This window comes from Chenopodium album, chromosome 15 (genome assembly GCF_948465745.1).
Source record: "Chenopodium album chromosome 15, dcCheAlbu1.1, whole genome shotgun sequence".
In the NCBI taxonomy this organism is placed as follows: domain Eukaryota; kingdom Viridiplantae; phylum Streptophyta; class Magnoliopsida; order Caryophyllales; family Amaranthaceae; genus Chenopodium; species Chenopodium album.
In genome coordinates this window covers 31,018,291-31,034,270 of record NC_137848.1, presented here as the reverse complement: position 1 = coordinate 31,034,270, position 15,980 = coordinate 31,018,291, and the positions used below count along the sequence as shown (strand labels likewise).

Sequence of the window (15,980 nt, the reverse complement as noted above, 5' to 3'; positions counted from 1 at the left end):
GGCCTAATGATCAGGTGGAGGGCCCATTAATTAATATTCCTAAAGTCATTAGGATTGATTTTAATTTTCTAGAATAGTCTAGAAGCTTGTTTTGAATTCTAGTGGGATTAGGATTAATAATTATATCTTTTAGAAAAAATAAAGAATTTTATTTGGAATAAAACAAGTGTTTTGAAAGATTAAATCTGATTTTTAAAAGATAAGTACGGACGTTAATTAAGTCTAATTTAATTAGATTAAGGACTCTGTACGGCTTTGAGTTAGCGCGTGGACCATCGTGAAACGACAGCTCCATCACGCCGCGATGGATCTTGTCGTGCCGCGATGGAAACAGTTTTACTCCGAATCAAATTTGATCTTTTTCTGATCATTTCGGGACCTTTTTCTCTAAAAATAGGGTCTTTTCGCCGTTTTTAATCATCAACAATCATCTAATTCTATTCTTCTCTCTCTTGAGCAATAGCTTATTCTTTCTCCCTCTTTCTAAGCCTTCCTTTTACAAATACAATATCCACATTCACGAGTCTTAAACACACCTAGCAAAGCTCGAAGTTGCCTTCGCCCTAGACGTGAAAGAAAGAGATACGAGGCAATAGAGTAAGTAATTGGATTACTTCTTAATTATTCTTTTGATACAGAAATCATGTTCATTATATTGATTCCTAGTATCATGTTAGGGCTAAAGCTTTGATCTTTATTTCTTAGTGACATGCTAGGATTTGCTATTAATCATGTTAGTATCATGCCTAGGATCTTGCTAATATTATTATGCTTTGATGAGATTGGGATTGTTATTATGATGATGATTTGTTGTGCCAATAATATTATGTTGCTTGGTATATTGTTGTTATTGTTTGATCACGCCCTCTCTTGCAGGATTAAAGGGAATTTGTACTTGTAATCACGCTTAATAAGATAATTAATAATTTTATTTAGGTTAATGTGATTTTAATTCAAGTGATCGTCGATAATAGTTTTGTTTGTGCATTAATATTCAACCAACATAGAAAGTGCACATGAATATGAGAAGAATAAAGTAGAGGCCTATTTTAAGGGCAGGTCCAATCTCTTTTAGGTTGGATTTGTACCTTCATCTCCGAATATCCAGTCATGGTTCCAGACCACTATGGATCGTGAAGGGGTGTAACCTTCACCCTGTGAACGGTTTACAAGTTCTTAGAACTTGTTGGCGACTCTTTTGCTCTAGTTTCCTTCCCTTTGGACGCCACCATGCTTAAGTGTATGATCACAGTGGGACTCAAGTGTGGGATGCTTGAAATATTCCCTACACTCCCACTTGGCTTTTTAGAAAGAAATTCCTTTTCTAGAAAGAAACCATCGCGAGCAACAAACACTTTGTTATCTGCGCGATTGTTGAAGTAATACCCTCTTGTCTCCTTGGGATAACCCACGAAGAAACATTTGTCTGATTTAGGGCCTAGTTTATCGCCTTGTAAATGTTTTATACATGCTTCACATCCCCAAATCTTTAGAAAAGACAACTTTAGAGCTCTTCCATTCCACATCTCATATGGAGTCTTTTCAATCGCTTTGGACGAGCTTCTGTTTAGTACTTTTGCAGCTGCTTCCAATGCATATCCCCAGAATGATATGTGAAGAACATTAAAGCTCATCATGGAACGAACCATGTCTAGCAAGGTTCGATTCCTTCTTTCTGACACACAATTTAACTGTGGTGTTTTTGGAAGAGTTAATTGTGAAAGTATTCCACAATGCCTCAAATGATCATCAAATTCTTGGGTTAAATACTCACCACCACGATAAGATCTTAGAGCTTTAATTTTTTTCCCAAGTTGATTTTGTACTTCATTCTGGAATTCTTTTAACTTTTCAAGGGCTTCCGACTTTTGCTTCATTAAGTAAATATAACCAAATCTACTTAAATCATTAGTGAAAGTAATGAAGTAACTAAATCCACCCCTAGCTTTTGAACTCATTGGTCCACACGCATTTGTATGTATGAGTCCCAAAAGGTCACTAGCTCTTTCACATATTCCCGTAAAGGGTGACTTGGTCATTTTACCGAGTAAGAATGACTCACAGGTTTCAAATGATTCATAATCCTTATGTAATTTCTTGATGCGCGTTTGGTTAATATGACCTAGCCTACAATGCTATAGGTATGTTGGGTTTAAACCATATGTTCTTTGCTTTTTGTGATCTATGTCGTAGATATGGGTCGTATAGTCTAATACATATAAACCATTAGCCAATTTAGCACTAGCATATAACATATTTTCCCTCGAAATAAAACAACACTTGTCTATAATTTCAAAAGAAAAACCTTCAATACCTAAAACATGAATTGAAATAATGTTTTTAGTAATTGTAAGAACATAATAACAGTTATTAAGCACCAAAACGAATCTAGATGGGAGCTTGAGTTCATAGCTTCCAATAGCAAGTGTAGCAATAGTTGCTCCATTTCCTACTCAAAGCATTATCTCCCCTATTGCGAGCCTTCTACTCACTCTTAACTCCTGCATTTGATTAATAATGTGAGCACCACAACCGATATCGAATACCCATGTGGAAGAGGAAGTAAGGTTAATTTAATTTCTACAACAAAAACATTAGGTAACTCCTTACCTTCCGTTTTCACTGGTGTATTGTGGGGACAACCTGGTAAGTGGCAAGACCACCTACCGCAATAGAAGTATTAGCTTCCCTCCTTCTTCAAGTACTCCTCTGTATGGTTGATCAATAGTTCGACAAGCGTCATTGTCGAGCCTTCATCATTATGAATAAGCTTGACAAGATCAAAGCCACCATAAAGTGAAAACAAGATAGTGTCATGTGCAGAGTCATCATCAAATGGCCTCCCTAAGATGTCCATCTGATTGAGTAATTCAATCAGTTCCTTGATATGGGTCTTAACTGACTGACCAGGAGTGAGTTTCTTAGCCATTATCTTACAATGAATATTGTAAGTCTTAAACCTTGCACTGTCAGTCCAGGAGTAATATATTCGAGGAATCAAGTTAACGACATCCTTGACATTTTGGTTATTGATGCCTTCACTTCCTAATGCCCAATGCCACCTCTACAGATGGCACGTAGACATTCTCGCAAGTGAGTTAATTCATAATCCATGAACCTTCTTTTCCAACAAGTTGGAATAGAGTTCAATATGAGGTTCCTGTTTTTCTCTGAATCTGAAACATCTTTCGCATGCCTATCAGGAGTGAAACCCACTGTGAATCTGCTTTCAATGGGAATATATAATCGATTTTCGAGCTTTTGGCTCTTTAGAACATTTCCTAGCTCGTCTTCCTATTCCTTAAAGTTTTTGAGGTTGAGCCTTGTTTTTAGTTTGGTTATAAATTAGTGTTGTCATTAAAGCTATTCATCTACAAACAAAATCAAAACGAGGCAAAGTTTAATAATTATGTTTAATAAAATTTAAAGTACTATAAGCGTATTAAATAGGTAACTTTAAAACATTTTATTCAATATTAATTGATCCCAATTGAATTAAATGATTCCAAGATCCTTTATTTGTGTAATAGATGACCGGGCTGAGGCCCTACCATCAAGCATTACATTTTCAAGGTGAGTAAACTCTTTACTGATTACAACTCTTGTAACTCTTGGTTGAATAATTAACCATCACATGTTTAATTATCACCCTTTGCTTCAAGGTTCTAAACGCTTTAGGTAACCTTGTTGAGTATAACTAATTAAATGTGTAGAACGTGATCTACCCCAAATTACTCAAGATAACAAGTGACACTCTGCTGAGGCCGACTCATCTGATTTGGGTATTTCTACCCCACCACATGGCACAATGTGAGCTCGCCACGTGTCACTTGAGAAGGCCTCCAAATGGACCTCTCAAGGCCCGACACGAGATACTTTAAAAATATATGAGGTATTTAAATCGTTCAAACCACCACCAACTCCTTCATCATAACTCCAAACCATGCTTTTATAATGGCGACAACCTGATCTCTTCCTCTAACCTTCCATTTTCATTAATTTTTTTTTCTCTCTCTCACCCCCTTAACAATGCAAGGCCTAAACCCCATGAGAAACAAAGCTCAAACTCTGGAAACCCTAAACTCTGATTGAGTTGCAACTCCAATGAAAGATAATCAATGTTTTCGACAAGAATAGAGATTTCCCTCTCTCTCCTTGCCGACAATGGTGGGAATTCGGCGAAGGGGTTGTGGTGAGTGATGACATAATTGTAGGTGAAGCTGAAAATAGAGGTGTAGATTAGAGAGTGAGGAGGTAAGTTATGGTGGTATTTCAAAATTATGGTGACGGACTGACGGTGTGGAGATGGTTGCTACCATGGATGTAGTAAAGAACAACGGGCTCTGATTGAGGTGAAAAGGCAAGAGGGATGGTTAATGAGGGTATGCTGTTTTCTTTTATGTTGAAACGGTAAAGATAAATAAGAAAGAGTATAGTGTAAAATTTGCCAAAGAAGGAAAAAAGTCAACTAAAAAGAAATTTTTCAAAAAGAAACACAAATAAACTAATACGGATTAACTGACAAAGGAAGTATGGAATTTGAAACTCCATTACTTTAATTACTACTTAAAGCGTATCCATACAAATGTACAAGATATTATATGAAAGTTTTTCATAATATTATTGATATAGATAGTTATTTATTTTGGTAATGATTTAGTGTTAGATTCAAATATCAGACATTTGATTATTCTTAATTTTCTACATGATTTTAAATGGTAAGAATAATCACAATAAACTGAAGAGATCTAATCTTAATTTATCGAATCCAAAATTTAAAGATCCAATTTTTTTTTTTTTTTTTTTTTTTTTAGGAAGAGAAAAGATCCAAAATTTTTAGACTAAACAAATTCATTTGCTACTTTATTTCGATTTTTCACGAGCAGGCGGGAAAAACGGGCATCTAAAATTTTGAACGCCTTTCTCTATCCTATCCAACTCCCCCCACTTTGCTACAGCTTCAATCGACAATCTTCCAAGAACGACCAAAACCCTCAAATTTCTTATCTCAATCTCAAATTTACTCCATTATCTTCCATTACTCACATTCAATTTAATAGAACTACAACAAATCACGACAAAAGTGCCAAGCCCTAAAACCCTAATTCAATTTTAGGGTTTTTCCCACCTCAATTTATCCCAAAATCAAGTCTTTTATTAGGGTTTCAGTAGAAATTTCAGTGATGGTTTCACATTAATGGAGAATGCGGTTCAATTAGACGAATTATGGAAAGCAAGAGTCAAGACCCGAATAGTGGAATTGCTGGGAATAACAATGTCATTCATACTGTTCAAGCGCATAGAGACCTTGAATCTAATTGGGGTGTCGATCTTGCAAAAAACCTTGAAGATTATCTTTTGAAGATTTGTTCTGGTGAAATATCTGGAAGAGATGATGCCCATTTATCCGTTAATTTTGCTGAAGGTTTGCGTTTAATTTTTATAAGTTTTTTGCTTTTGAAGAATTTAATGGGGTTTGATTTTTCTTGGTGTTTTGAATTAACAATTTTGTTGCTTTTTCGTCGGTAAATTGTAGCTGCTTTGTTGCTTCAAGGTTCGATACAAGTGTATAGTCGTAAAGTTGAGTACCTTTACAACTTGGTATTGCATGCTTTGGAGTTTGTTTCTCAAACAAGGTTTGTTTTTGGATGCACCCATCTTCTTATTTTGTTTTATTTTTATACAACTTGCTCGTTTGCTTATTTTTGTATAAACTGTGGCCCAAAGATATATTTTTTCTTTTATACTGGTATTGATATTGTAATGCATTGCAAGTAGCTAAATGGTAATGTTATGGAGTATGTTGCAACTTGGGTTGTTTTCTTTTTTTTTTTTTTGGTTGCTCAACTCTGCATCACACCCTGAATACCCGGAAGGCATCAGTTGCCATCACCAATGGTGATAAGCAGATGGAAGAAAGAGAGAAACACTCCCTCTGTCTGAGTGTCTGGAAATAATAGTCATGTATGCTGTTTTTAGATGCTAGAAAAATTGTCAAGTTTGATAATATTTGACAGATTTTGGTTTAATTCCCGAACAAAATACGTTTATATGAAGTGATGGAGAGAGGATGGGAAGAGGGCACAAGTTATGCGTGAATACTTTAGTGAAATCTCAATACATCCCTAATTATGTGGGGTTGGAACTATGTTACACTTAATTCCAGACGTAGGGAGTATTAATGTGGTTGTGACTCCAAAGTAGTGTTTTACTGTTGGACTTTCTAATATTGATAAATGGTGTGTTAAAATTACTTCTTTCAATAAACTTGAAATGTCTTGAATGGCGATATTGTGGCTGAATAATGGAAATTGGCATACAAAACACATTGATCTATTGTTTGCAGTTTACCTAGTTTTGAGATGAGAAATTGAGAAGTTGTAGGTAAGAGAAACTTATATTTTGAACTCATTATTGTTAATAGGAGCCAAAAAAGTTTTATTAAGATTTTATATGTTAAATATTAGGATTTTTTTGTCAAAAACTACCTTATATAACTCAAAATTTGTGAGAAACTACTTAATAAAAAAATGTTGTAAGAAACTACCTATTAAATAAAGATGTTAAAGAAACTGCCTATTAAAATAAAAATGTAGGAGAAAGACGTCAGTTCCGGAAAAAGAGTTAAAAAGTAGTTAACTTGAACTAAAGGAGATTCTTGATTAGATAACAAGTCCATTTTTCGTTTTTGGATTCAGTATAGATAAAAGAGCTTCCTATGGTATACTATTCAATTCGTGACGGCGAATTGATATGATATCTAAGATATTATTATTCCAGATTCTGATTAAATATCATCAACACATAAAGTTTGGATCGTTTCTATGGGATTAAATCTCGAGTTAATCGTACGTAGAAAAACGATATGATTATGGAGGTAAATAATCTCACATTTATTGCTATTGCACTATTCATTATAGTTCCTACTGCTATCTATGTAAAAACGGATACCCAGAATCATTGATTTGAATGATAGTTTATTTCGTAGCTCTTTGACGAATTCCAAGATAAGAGAAACTTAAATTTTGAACTCATTATTGTTAGTTGGAGCCAAAGGGGGTTTATTAAGATCTTATACGTTATATATTAGGTTTTTTTTTTTTTTTTTTTTTTTTTTTTTTTTTTTTTTTTTTGGTAAAAACCTACCTATTACAACTCAAATTTTGTGAGGAATAACCTAATAAAGAAAATGTGGTAAGAAACTACCGATTAAAATAAAAATGTTATAAGAAACTACCTATTAAAGTAAAATTGTTGTAAAAGATTACCCTTCGCGGCTTCGCTAGGTTTTCATCATTGACTAATTTCTTCGACGTTGATTGCCCATGTGATTTTAATCAACCAAATTCTCACCTTTTTTTTCCCCAATGTGGTGCCCAGCATCCCAATTTCATCCTTATATCCAACAATTTCTCCTTCCATTGCTTCCCTTGCATCATTTTCCCCTTCCCTTGCATCATCCTTAATTTTGAGCAACACTTTTCTTCCATTTGACAATATGCAATATGGGTTTCTTAAATTTGGGCTAATTTTGCGGGCTGAAATTGCAACAATTTATGTCGTGGGCTGTTGTGCTATTGTTGTTGGTGTAGCGTGGTTAGAATGATGGTTGTTGTGGCTGCTGCTTGTGGCTTGGTAGGGGAGCATGGAAGGATGACTCCTTGTGATATTGATGTGGCTGCTATTTGTTGGTGTGTCAGTGGCTGGGTATTGCAGTGAGGCGAGAGATATGGGCAGCGAGGTATGGTGACGAAGAGTGTGCGCTGGTGTTATTGTTGGTGGCGTCAGGAGGTAGAGATGGAGTGTGGTGGTGCGGTGATGGCGTGCGAAAGTGCGACAAGGAATTGTGAAGGAGCGAGCGCTTGTGTTGGTTTTGGGGATGCGTGAAGGTGGTATTCGTGGTTTTTTGAAGTGGGTTGGGGTGTTATGGCGGTGGGTCAAAATGGTGCGGTGGTGATGAAGGTGGCACAGCTGGTGGTGCATGGAAATAAAAACGAAAAAAAGCTTTCTAAAGGGCCCGTGACTAGCACGTGTATAGTCGTAGAAGTTAGTCAACGGTGGAAATTTGGTGAACAGTAGTCTTTCACAACATTTTATTTTTAATAGGTAGTTTTTACAACTTTTTTTTTATTAGGTAGTTTCTCGCAAAATCTAATTTGTACTAGGTAGCTTTTGACAAAAAAATTCTAAATATCATCTAATATGAAATGATTGTCTAGAATTATTTTCTTTATTGGCATCTTTTAATCTTTCTTACTACGTCTTCTTTTATGATTACAATATCCTATTTAACACCTTTTCTTCTCATTTGTTTAATTGGTCATACTATGAGATCATGTTTATAGTTTGGTAATTCACAATTCCCACTGCTAGGTGCAATGTTACCTTCCTATGAAGATGTTAAGATGAGTTTTGCATTGGTTCAAAATACCCCTTTGTATATGTTTAGTCTTTTCAAAGTTTGTATACACCTCATATGCATAGTTGACAATTTGAACTTTACCAATGTGCTTGATGCAAGGATGTACGACTAATATTATGTCTCTTGAAAGCTTAGGCTTGATGTCTTGAGCTTCGTTCAAGTCATTTTATTTGTGAAATCGGGTGATGCTTGAATAAATTTCAAGGTCTATATTGAACACCTGCATGAATGGAATTTATCATTTCATATATTATTATTAAGGTTGTTTAAACTGTTATGCTATGTGTGATTAGAGGGTATCCTTCCATACATAATCATGCTCCTTTTTTGAATTCATTCATATTCCTGCGGAACCTGTTTGTTTGCACATGTTCACAAGTCTTCCATGTTATTTGTAAATTTGAAAATGATAGTGTAATGTTGTAGCTAATTTTATTTCACTGAAATTTCAAAGATTTTGTCTCATGAATACAAATTAACTTTCCTATGTTTTCAAGTAGTTTCACTGTGAATTGATAGCCATTAAAGTTTTAAAGATGAGTATTTCATTGTTTGCTAGGACAAATGAACGCTTAAAACTTAAATGTTTCTTAGTGCTCACAACTGGAAGCTGGTTGAAGCTTTTTGGTCTAAGATGCAACACCATTGGAAGAAAAGAGAATTCATTGTTCATAGTAGATTTTAGGTGATGAAATCCATGAGTAACTTGATAAGTATAGCTCAAAAAGGGCGCATGCACTGTTTTGGAATTACAATAATAGTAAATCCTTGAAAACGTGCAAGGCACCAACCATATATGAGTTAGGCTTTGTTCTGCTCAATTTTTCTTTTGGCTGAATTTTGTTGTTTTTGTCAAATTTTACTCTTTTTTTTATTTCTAATTTTTGGTTACTAAGCTTCACTTAATTTTGATGAAAAGTATTTTATTAAAGTTAAGGAGAATGGAGCCTACCTTATATTTTGAGAATACTTTATTAGAAAATGTTGAAAGCTTGCATATTATCAGTATTATATCACTTGTAAATATATTTAAGTAGAAGGTTGGATAACTTTGAATCCATGATGATAATCAATGGCCTAGTCTAGGTGGCCTTGGGCAAGTTTTGCCTTTGATTTACCCTGGATATTTCATGGACTTTATAGTTACTTCCTCTATTTATTTAATTATACCATATTGGCTTTTAATAGTTTAATACTATCCACATACCGAGTACTTCACTTTGACGAGGTTATTTATATATAGATAAAAACATAGTCATGTAAGATATTGTTAGATTTGTCCTAACATATAGTTTCAAGATGTCATCTTTTTATAAGTTTAACTGATAGACAATTAACGACATTAAGGGTCAAAGTTAATGCATTGGTAGATGAGCAAAATTAAAATGAAGCATCTAAAAAAATTAAGGAAGAATTTATTTCTAATTTTCTTCAGTTTTCAAAGGTGAGAGCCCATAGGGTGGGTGAGTAAAAATTTTCAAAGGGTGCTAATGACTTTCTATACATGTATAGATCACAAGAAAATGTGGGAAGCACCTCAGATCAGCCTGAAGCCAGTTCATCTCACACAGTTCATGACGAGGAAGATCAGTTTTGGGTCTCAGATGATATTCCTGGTATTCAGATTGTTTCTGCTACCTGTACTTTGTTTTTTATCAGGTTTGTAACTTTTGTTGTTGTCTTAACCCTGATTCTATGGCAGTGGATGCAAAAAATTGCCTGGATAATGTGACCAGCAAAGACACCTCTTTGGACCACTTTGTAAAGCCACCTGCTAACTTAGTTGTACTTGAAGGTGATTGTTTAGATTCTACTGATGATGGTGAACTGGAATCATACCTGGTAACATTTTGTCTTTTATAATATCTTAGAGGATAATATACCTTGATTTTACACTAATAACTCTCATTCATATATGGTTGCAGTTGGCCACCAACAATCTCTATTGTGATTTTATCCTCTTAGACCCATGTGATGCAGTGGCTGTAGATAAGTTTCTGAAGGATGATAAAACTGGTGAAAGACAGCATAGCAGCCATAGAGGGAGCTCATTGATCTCAAAAGCTCATAAAAGTTTCCTGTCTCCTGCCAGATACACTGGAGGGACAGCCCGCAAGTCTTCTTCCAAGAAAGGGTTGGATAATTTTGGTCAGGCTTTGCCTTTTGGCGAGACCAGCAGAAATTTAAATGAAGATTTTGAGGATGGTCCTTCCAATAATGGTATTTCTGATCACGGTGAATGTGGATTTGAATCAGATGATAATAACCCACATCACGATGATTGTGATGATTCTGATGGTGATGATGATGATCCTTGGAAGCCTTTGAATCCCCATGAACCTGGAAATTTAAAAGTGAAGCCTTTCAGAAAAGGTTCTTATAATGCTTGGCAATATGTTCTTACGATGGTGTTCTTGTATTTTTTTTTTTTTTTTTTTTTTTTTGATCTAAAATTTGCTGAATTTATCTGACAGTTAAAACTCTCAAGAAGGCAAGGATGAGGAAGAATGTCAGTGTAGCTCATCAGTTTCCCCTAGCAAAGCTGCATGGAACAGTTAGTCCCGAGCTCCTAGAGATATGGGAGTTGCACTTTCGTTCTTGTAAAAAACAAGAAGAATTACAACCAGTTCCATTGTTTGAAAAGGTATGTTTTATCTGTAGTGGCTGGAAATTTATATTGCATGTTTGGGCTTGCATGACTTTTTAAATTCAAATGCAGCTGCGCCAAACCCTTGTTGGAGGGCATTCGAATCCTGATTCATTTTTCACTCCTGAAAACGGTGAAGCAGAAGATATTTCAGATGATGGGATCCCTGATTTTGATCAACATGATTTTGACATGCCAGACGTCAATTATATGGATGAAGGAGTTGATTTTAACACAGATAATGTCAGGAAAGCTTGTCCTTCCTATAATCTCTTGTGATTGCTGATATTGTTGTATAAGGAGAGGAAGAAACTTGGAGGGTTGCTACCTTTGATATCCTGCTTGTGGAACTATATACGATTTCATCTTCTTATTAGCTTATTCATGGATGCAGCATGATGATTTTGGTGATCACTATGATGCTGCCAATGCTGATGTAAATGAGGACCCAACTTCTCAACCTAGCTTGGAAGATCTATGTCGCGCTCATCTGGTAAGACTGGGCCTTTTCATGACGACTTATCAATTTGTGGGGCTGTATTTAGGATATCTTGATTTGTTTTACATTTTTGAATCAAGGTTCTATATATTCAGGGATTTTTGGACCTTGTGAAAGTGGGATTAGTAACCTTTGTCATTTCATTGACACGGTGCCTTTGATGAAAGAAAAGAGTGTCAGTGAATAAAATAAGATAGTAGATATGATGAAAGATACTTGTGTGTGTGTGTGAGAGAGAGAGGGTTGGGGGGGTAAATATCTTTAATTTCACTGTGTACTTGTGTTCCATACGATCATACACTCTCGTCTTGCAAGATGACCATGTTAATTAAGTTAATATACATTGATTGCTTTTCAACTGTGGTAGCAAAATAAGGAAGGAGTTGAAAAATGATCACATGAAAGGGATCCCATTCTAGGTTGAAGAAGGTAGCAAGGTTGGGGCAAGTGCTTTTAATGCTAAATGTTTAATACAAGCAATAGGAACACTTATTGCCTCACATTTGTATTCTGTAAGTAAAGAAATCAAATCTGTATAACAGTCAGTAAAGAAAAGCTTGCATTCTGCAAAGAATAAAAAATGCCTCAAGGCCGAATTGGACTATTCATTCAGCATCAAACCTAAAATGTGTTGTTCTGAAAAATTTACCCTCTTTGTTCCTTTTAATTGGTTATGTTTTTACTTAACACGCTTGCCAATGCACTTGTTTGACCATTAATAACTTTCAATGCATACTTGTAAAAATTATAATAATTGAATATTAATAAAGTACTCGTTGAGATGAATCAAACAAGACCCCACATGACTATATTATGTCTTATATATTGGAAATAAATAAGAAGAATATCTCATTTTTTGAATAGTGCTAAAAATCAAAATGTAACTAATAATAAGGAACATAGGGAGTATTAGGTATCATGAGCCATAGTTTATACCGTGGATAATTGATACAGACCAAGCACTTAATTATAGCTTTACTAAGCTTGATGGCTTTAATTCTTGAGGGATTTGTTGATTTTGTTTCTATTTATGGGCTTAATAGGTATGAGTGTATGACAGTGGGGTGTGCTGGGCCCTGCTGGCCAGCCTATTCCTCTGCCTTCGTGCCTGGGCCTTGTTCAGGCACATCCAAGTAGCTTCTTGCCTTGCACCCTTGCTTGTTGTTAGAACAAACATGACATACATGCCAAGTGAGTTTGGCTTGTGCAAGCTGATGTTCTAAGTGAAACTTTTTGGATTGGTTATTAAGTTTATGACCTAATAATCTAATAGGAAAAGGTATACTTTGTTTTTTTACTTGTTCTACTTTGACTTTGACCATCATTTGTTATACGGAATGAAAAATATCGTTATGTTGGATATTGTTAGATTTGTCTCGACATTTTAAAATTCAGTACAAGTATTTTTTTGTTTATTATTTTTATAATTACATAATTAAAGGTATCAATGGTCAAAGTTGCATATTGGAAAACGTGCTTATTCATAAATCATAATAAAACAACTTGAAAAAGAGATGTTCTAAGAACATAGCATAATTAATAATGCAATCATTAATTTAGGATAAATGTGCTGGCCATACCTTCTGCTTGATCTACTTGCCATTTTTCTTGCCAGTCATGGGAACATTTTTGCCAGTCGTGGGAACAGTCATTTCCGCAAAATTATGGCCCTAGCATGGACATGTCCACCCCTCCTTCCCCTTCAGATTTAGGGCTGGTTTACCCCCACATCTGTTAGGCTTAATTGCTTTTGTGGCTCAAGAATAATTCAGTATGGTGTGTGTGTTTTTCAGTTAGTTTAACAAGCAGCTGTAGGTTATGAATAATTTGTGGGCCTTTGTGGCCTTGCCGAGGTTGTAGGAATTGTGTGTTGGGGACAACCAAACTAATGTGGATAGCAAAGAATGAAGGAAAGGAAGGGGAGGGAAAAAGGAGGAAGGGGAGGGAAGGGAATGGTGAGCTCCATTTTTCCTCCAAATCTCTTCAATTTTGGAGGGATTTTGCTTATTAAAAAGAGGGAAATGGTTCCCTCCCTCTCCTTCCCCTTCCTTCCCCCAATCCTTTACCCCCAAACAAGAGAAATTGTCCTCCCTTTCTCTTCTCTTCTTTTCTTCCATTTCCTTCTATTTAAACAAAGTTTAAAGTAGTAAATAATTGGTGAAAATTTGGAAGTACTAAGAGATTGATTCGGTGGTAGTCTTCATGAGCTAGAGGTCAAAGGTCCATTATTTGCAGACTTGCTGGGATTTCAATTCTCACTCTAAGTTTTAGTATGTTTGATATGAAAAATCATGTTTGTGCACACATTTCTCAGCCTCAAACCTAAGCTTTTGGAGAACTCTGTATCATCCACTGTTTCACATACTAAAATTATAGAAACCAAGTAGCTCTGAACACGCAGATAAGTTTTCTGTAAACTTATGTTTTTTTCTTCCTGATCTATTTCCCATGAGAAACATCCTTATTATTACTTTTTTTCCTCAGGATTCACTTCTTGCTAGCATAGCTGAAAATGAGACGCAGACTGAGTTGGCTGCTCGGGTTTCATCATGGAAGCAAAGAACAGAACATGACTTAGAAGAGGAAGTATGCCCTTTTCAACCATATATTACAACTAAATTTTCAGTCAATTGCTGCTGTTTCATTCAGTTCTAAGGTTATCCTTTTTGTTTCAGGACTCACGGCCACCATTTGACATACATGAATATGGTGAAGCAGTGTTGGACAGAATATCTCAAAGTGAAGATGGAAGTGTTGTGTCCTTCACAGATGTGGTGAAGGGACAAGAGAAACATGATATTGCACGGACTTTTTCTGCCCTTCTACAACTGGTTAGATTTTGAGTAGTGTTGCTGTTTTTCTTGTTTTTATACTGTTTATACTCTTTTTGGTGTCATTTTAGGTTGAATGAGGACTGTTTTGCTTGATTTTGTAGGTAAATGACAGAAAAGTTGACTTGGATAGGAGCACTTCAACAACTGATTCGTTTTGTTACACAGTTGAAAATCCATTTCATGTTAGACTTCTTAGCCATGCCAAGGGGCCAAAGAAAATGCAATTTCAGATTGGTAAGAAGAGGCAAAAATCTCCCATCAAACTTGGATGCAACAAAGATAAAATTGACCGCTTGAGCAGACATCCCTCAACTATTAGCTCACCATCTTCCGGATCTAAATCAAGATCTATTTTAGCGCAACCAAATTGTAAATATTCTTTGGAGCTGGAGAAGGGTGGGCTGGGGTGCACTCCTGATGGGAAGCGCAGGCGAAGATCTCGGGTAGCTGAGTCAGTTGACTTGAACTCAGCAAGATGACATGATATTCGAGAACATCATCTTTGTAGTGTATTCTCACTACATTCCAGTGATGATTCATAGCTTTAGGTTAGCTAATACTGACCATTTAGCGCCTTCAAGGTTGTTTCTTTCGGTCATAACTTAAATCAGTATATCAGTATATGCAATTGTAAGTCATTAGTCATTGTAACATCTTTCATCAGCAAGTGTAGCTGTATCCATTGTATGTAATATATGTATTACATTCATAATTTTTAGTAGGAAAAAATGGTTTTAATAATCCAAATTTTAGATTATTTACTTTAAATAATCCTAATTTTAAGTGGCGGTGATCTTTTTTTTTTTTTTTTTTTTGTTAAATGCCATGTGTTGCAATTTAATTGGACATTTTTTTTTTCTTTTATATAATAACTTGAAACTCCTTTCCCGAACCCCTATCCCTCCCCCTTCCCCTACTGGCAAAATCCCAGCCCCTCCTTTCCCCTTGCCGAAAATTTTAATCCCCTCCCCTTTCCCTGCACGAAACCACAACCCTTACCCAAAATCCCGTCCTACCCTCACTTATCTCGGAAATCACCTTGAGCCCTCTAAAATTGGGATTATTGCAGAATAATTAAAATTGAGATTATTTAAATTAAACTAGCATTTTTGCTCGTTTGATGTACAGGTTGTTACTTATGTTATTTTTATACATAAGTATATTTTTCAATAGTTGAACTTTTGATATAAAACAAAGAGAGAGTGAGGGCGGAATTGTGGAAGAAGAGGAAGGGATTTAGTTACGTATGTATACACGAATATTGTGGGATGAAATGACATATTGGTTTTAAGTTATATTTTAAGTTTAGGAGATGAAAAGAATATTCTTATTGTATTTCACATGTTTATTAATATGTACTAATTAGTTCAACTTTAATTTATTATGGTGAAAATGAAACACTTCAGTTTCTTACTTAATTTTGCAAGTTTTAGAAAACATAAAGACTTTAATTTTATTTTATTTTAAGTGATATTAAAAAGTAAAGAAAGATTAAGAGATGTGACATATGGCATATGAGTACTTTGTAGTGACATGTGGTATAGGATTGATTTGTGGTTTGTATTTTTAAATATTAAA

The 15,980-nt window shown here is 35.2% G+C and overlaps 1 protein-coding gene across 1 annotated transcript; it reads left to right on the top strand.

Annotated features, from left to right (window-relative positions):
* The first annotated feature begins 4,902 nt into the window (after positions 1-4,902).
* Positions 4,903-15,120, top strand: LOC145582133 (condensin-2 complex subunit H2-like). The gene is made up of 11 exons (XM_081639153.1): positions 4,903-5,425; positions 5,537-5,636; positions 9,935-10,038; positions 10,125-10,264; positions 10,348-10,795; positions 10,897-11,066; positions 11,142-11,312; positions 11,464-11,562; positions 14,053-14,154; positions 14,244-14,399; positions 14,504-15,120. The coding sequence occupies exons 1-11, from the start codon at positions 5,227-5,229 to the stop codon at positions 14,879-14,881; spliced, it is 2,067 nt and encodes a 688-aa protein (XP_081495279.1). The 5' UTR covers positions 4,903-5,226; the 3' UTR covers positions 14,882-15,120.
* Positions 15,121-15,980: the final 860 nt, after the last annotated feature.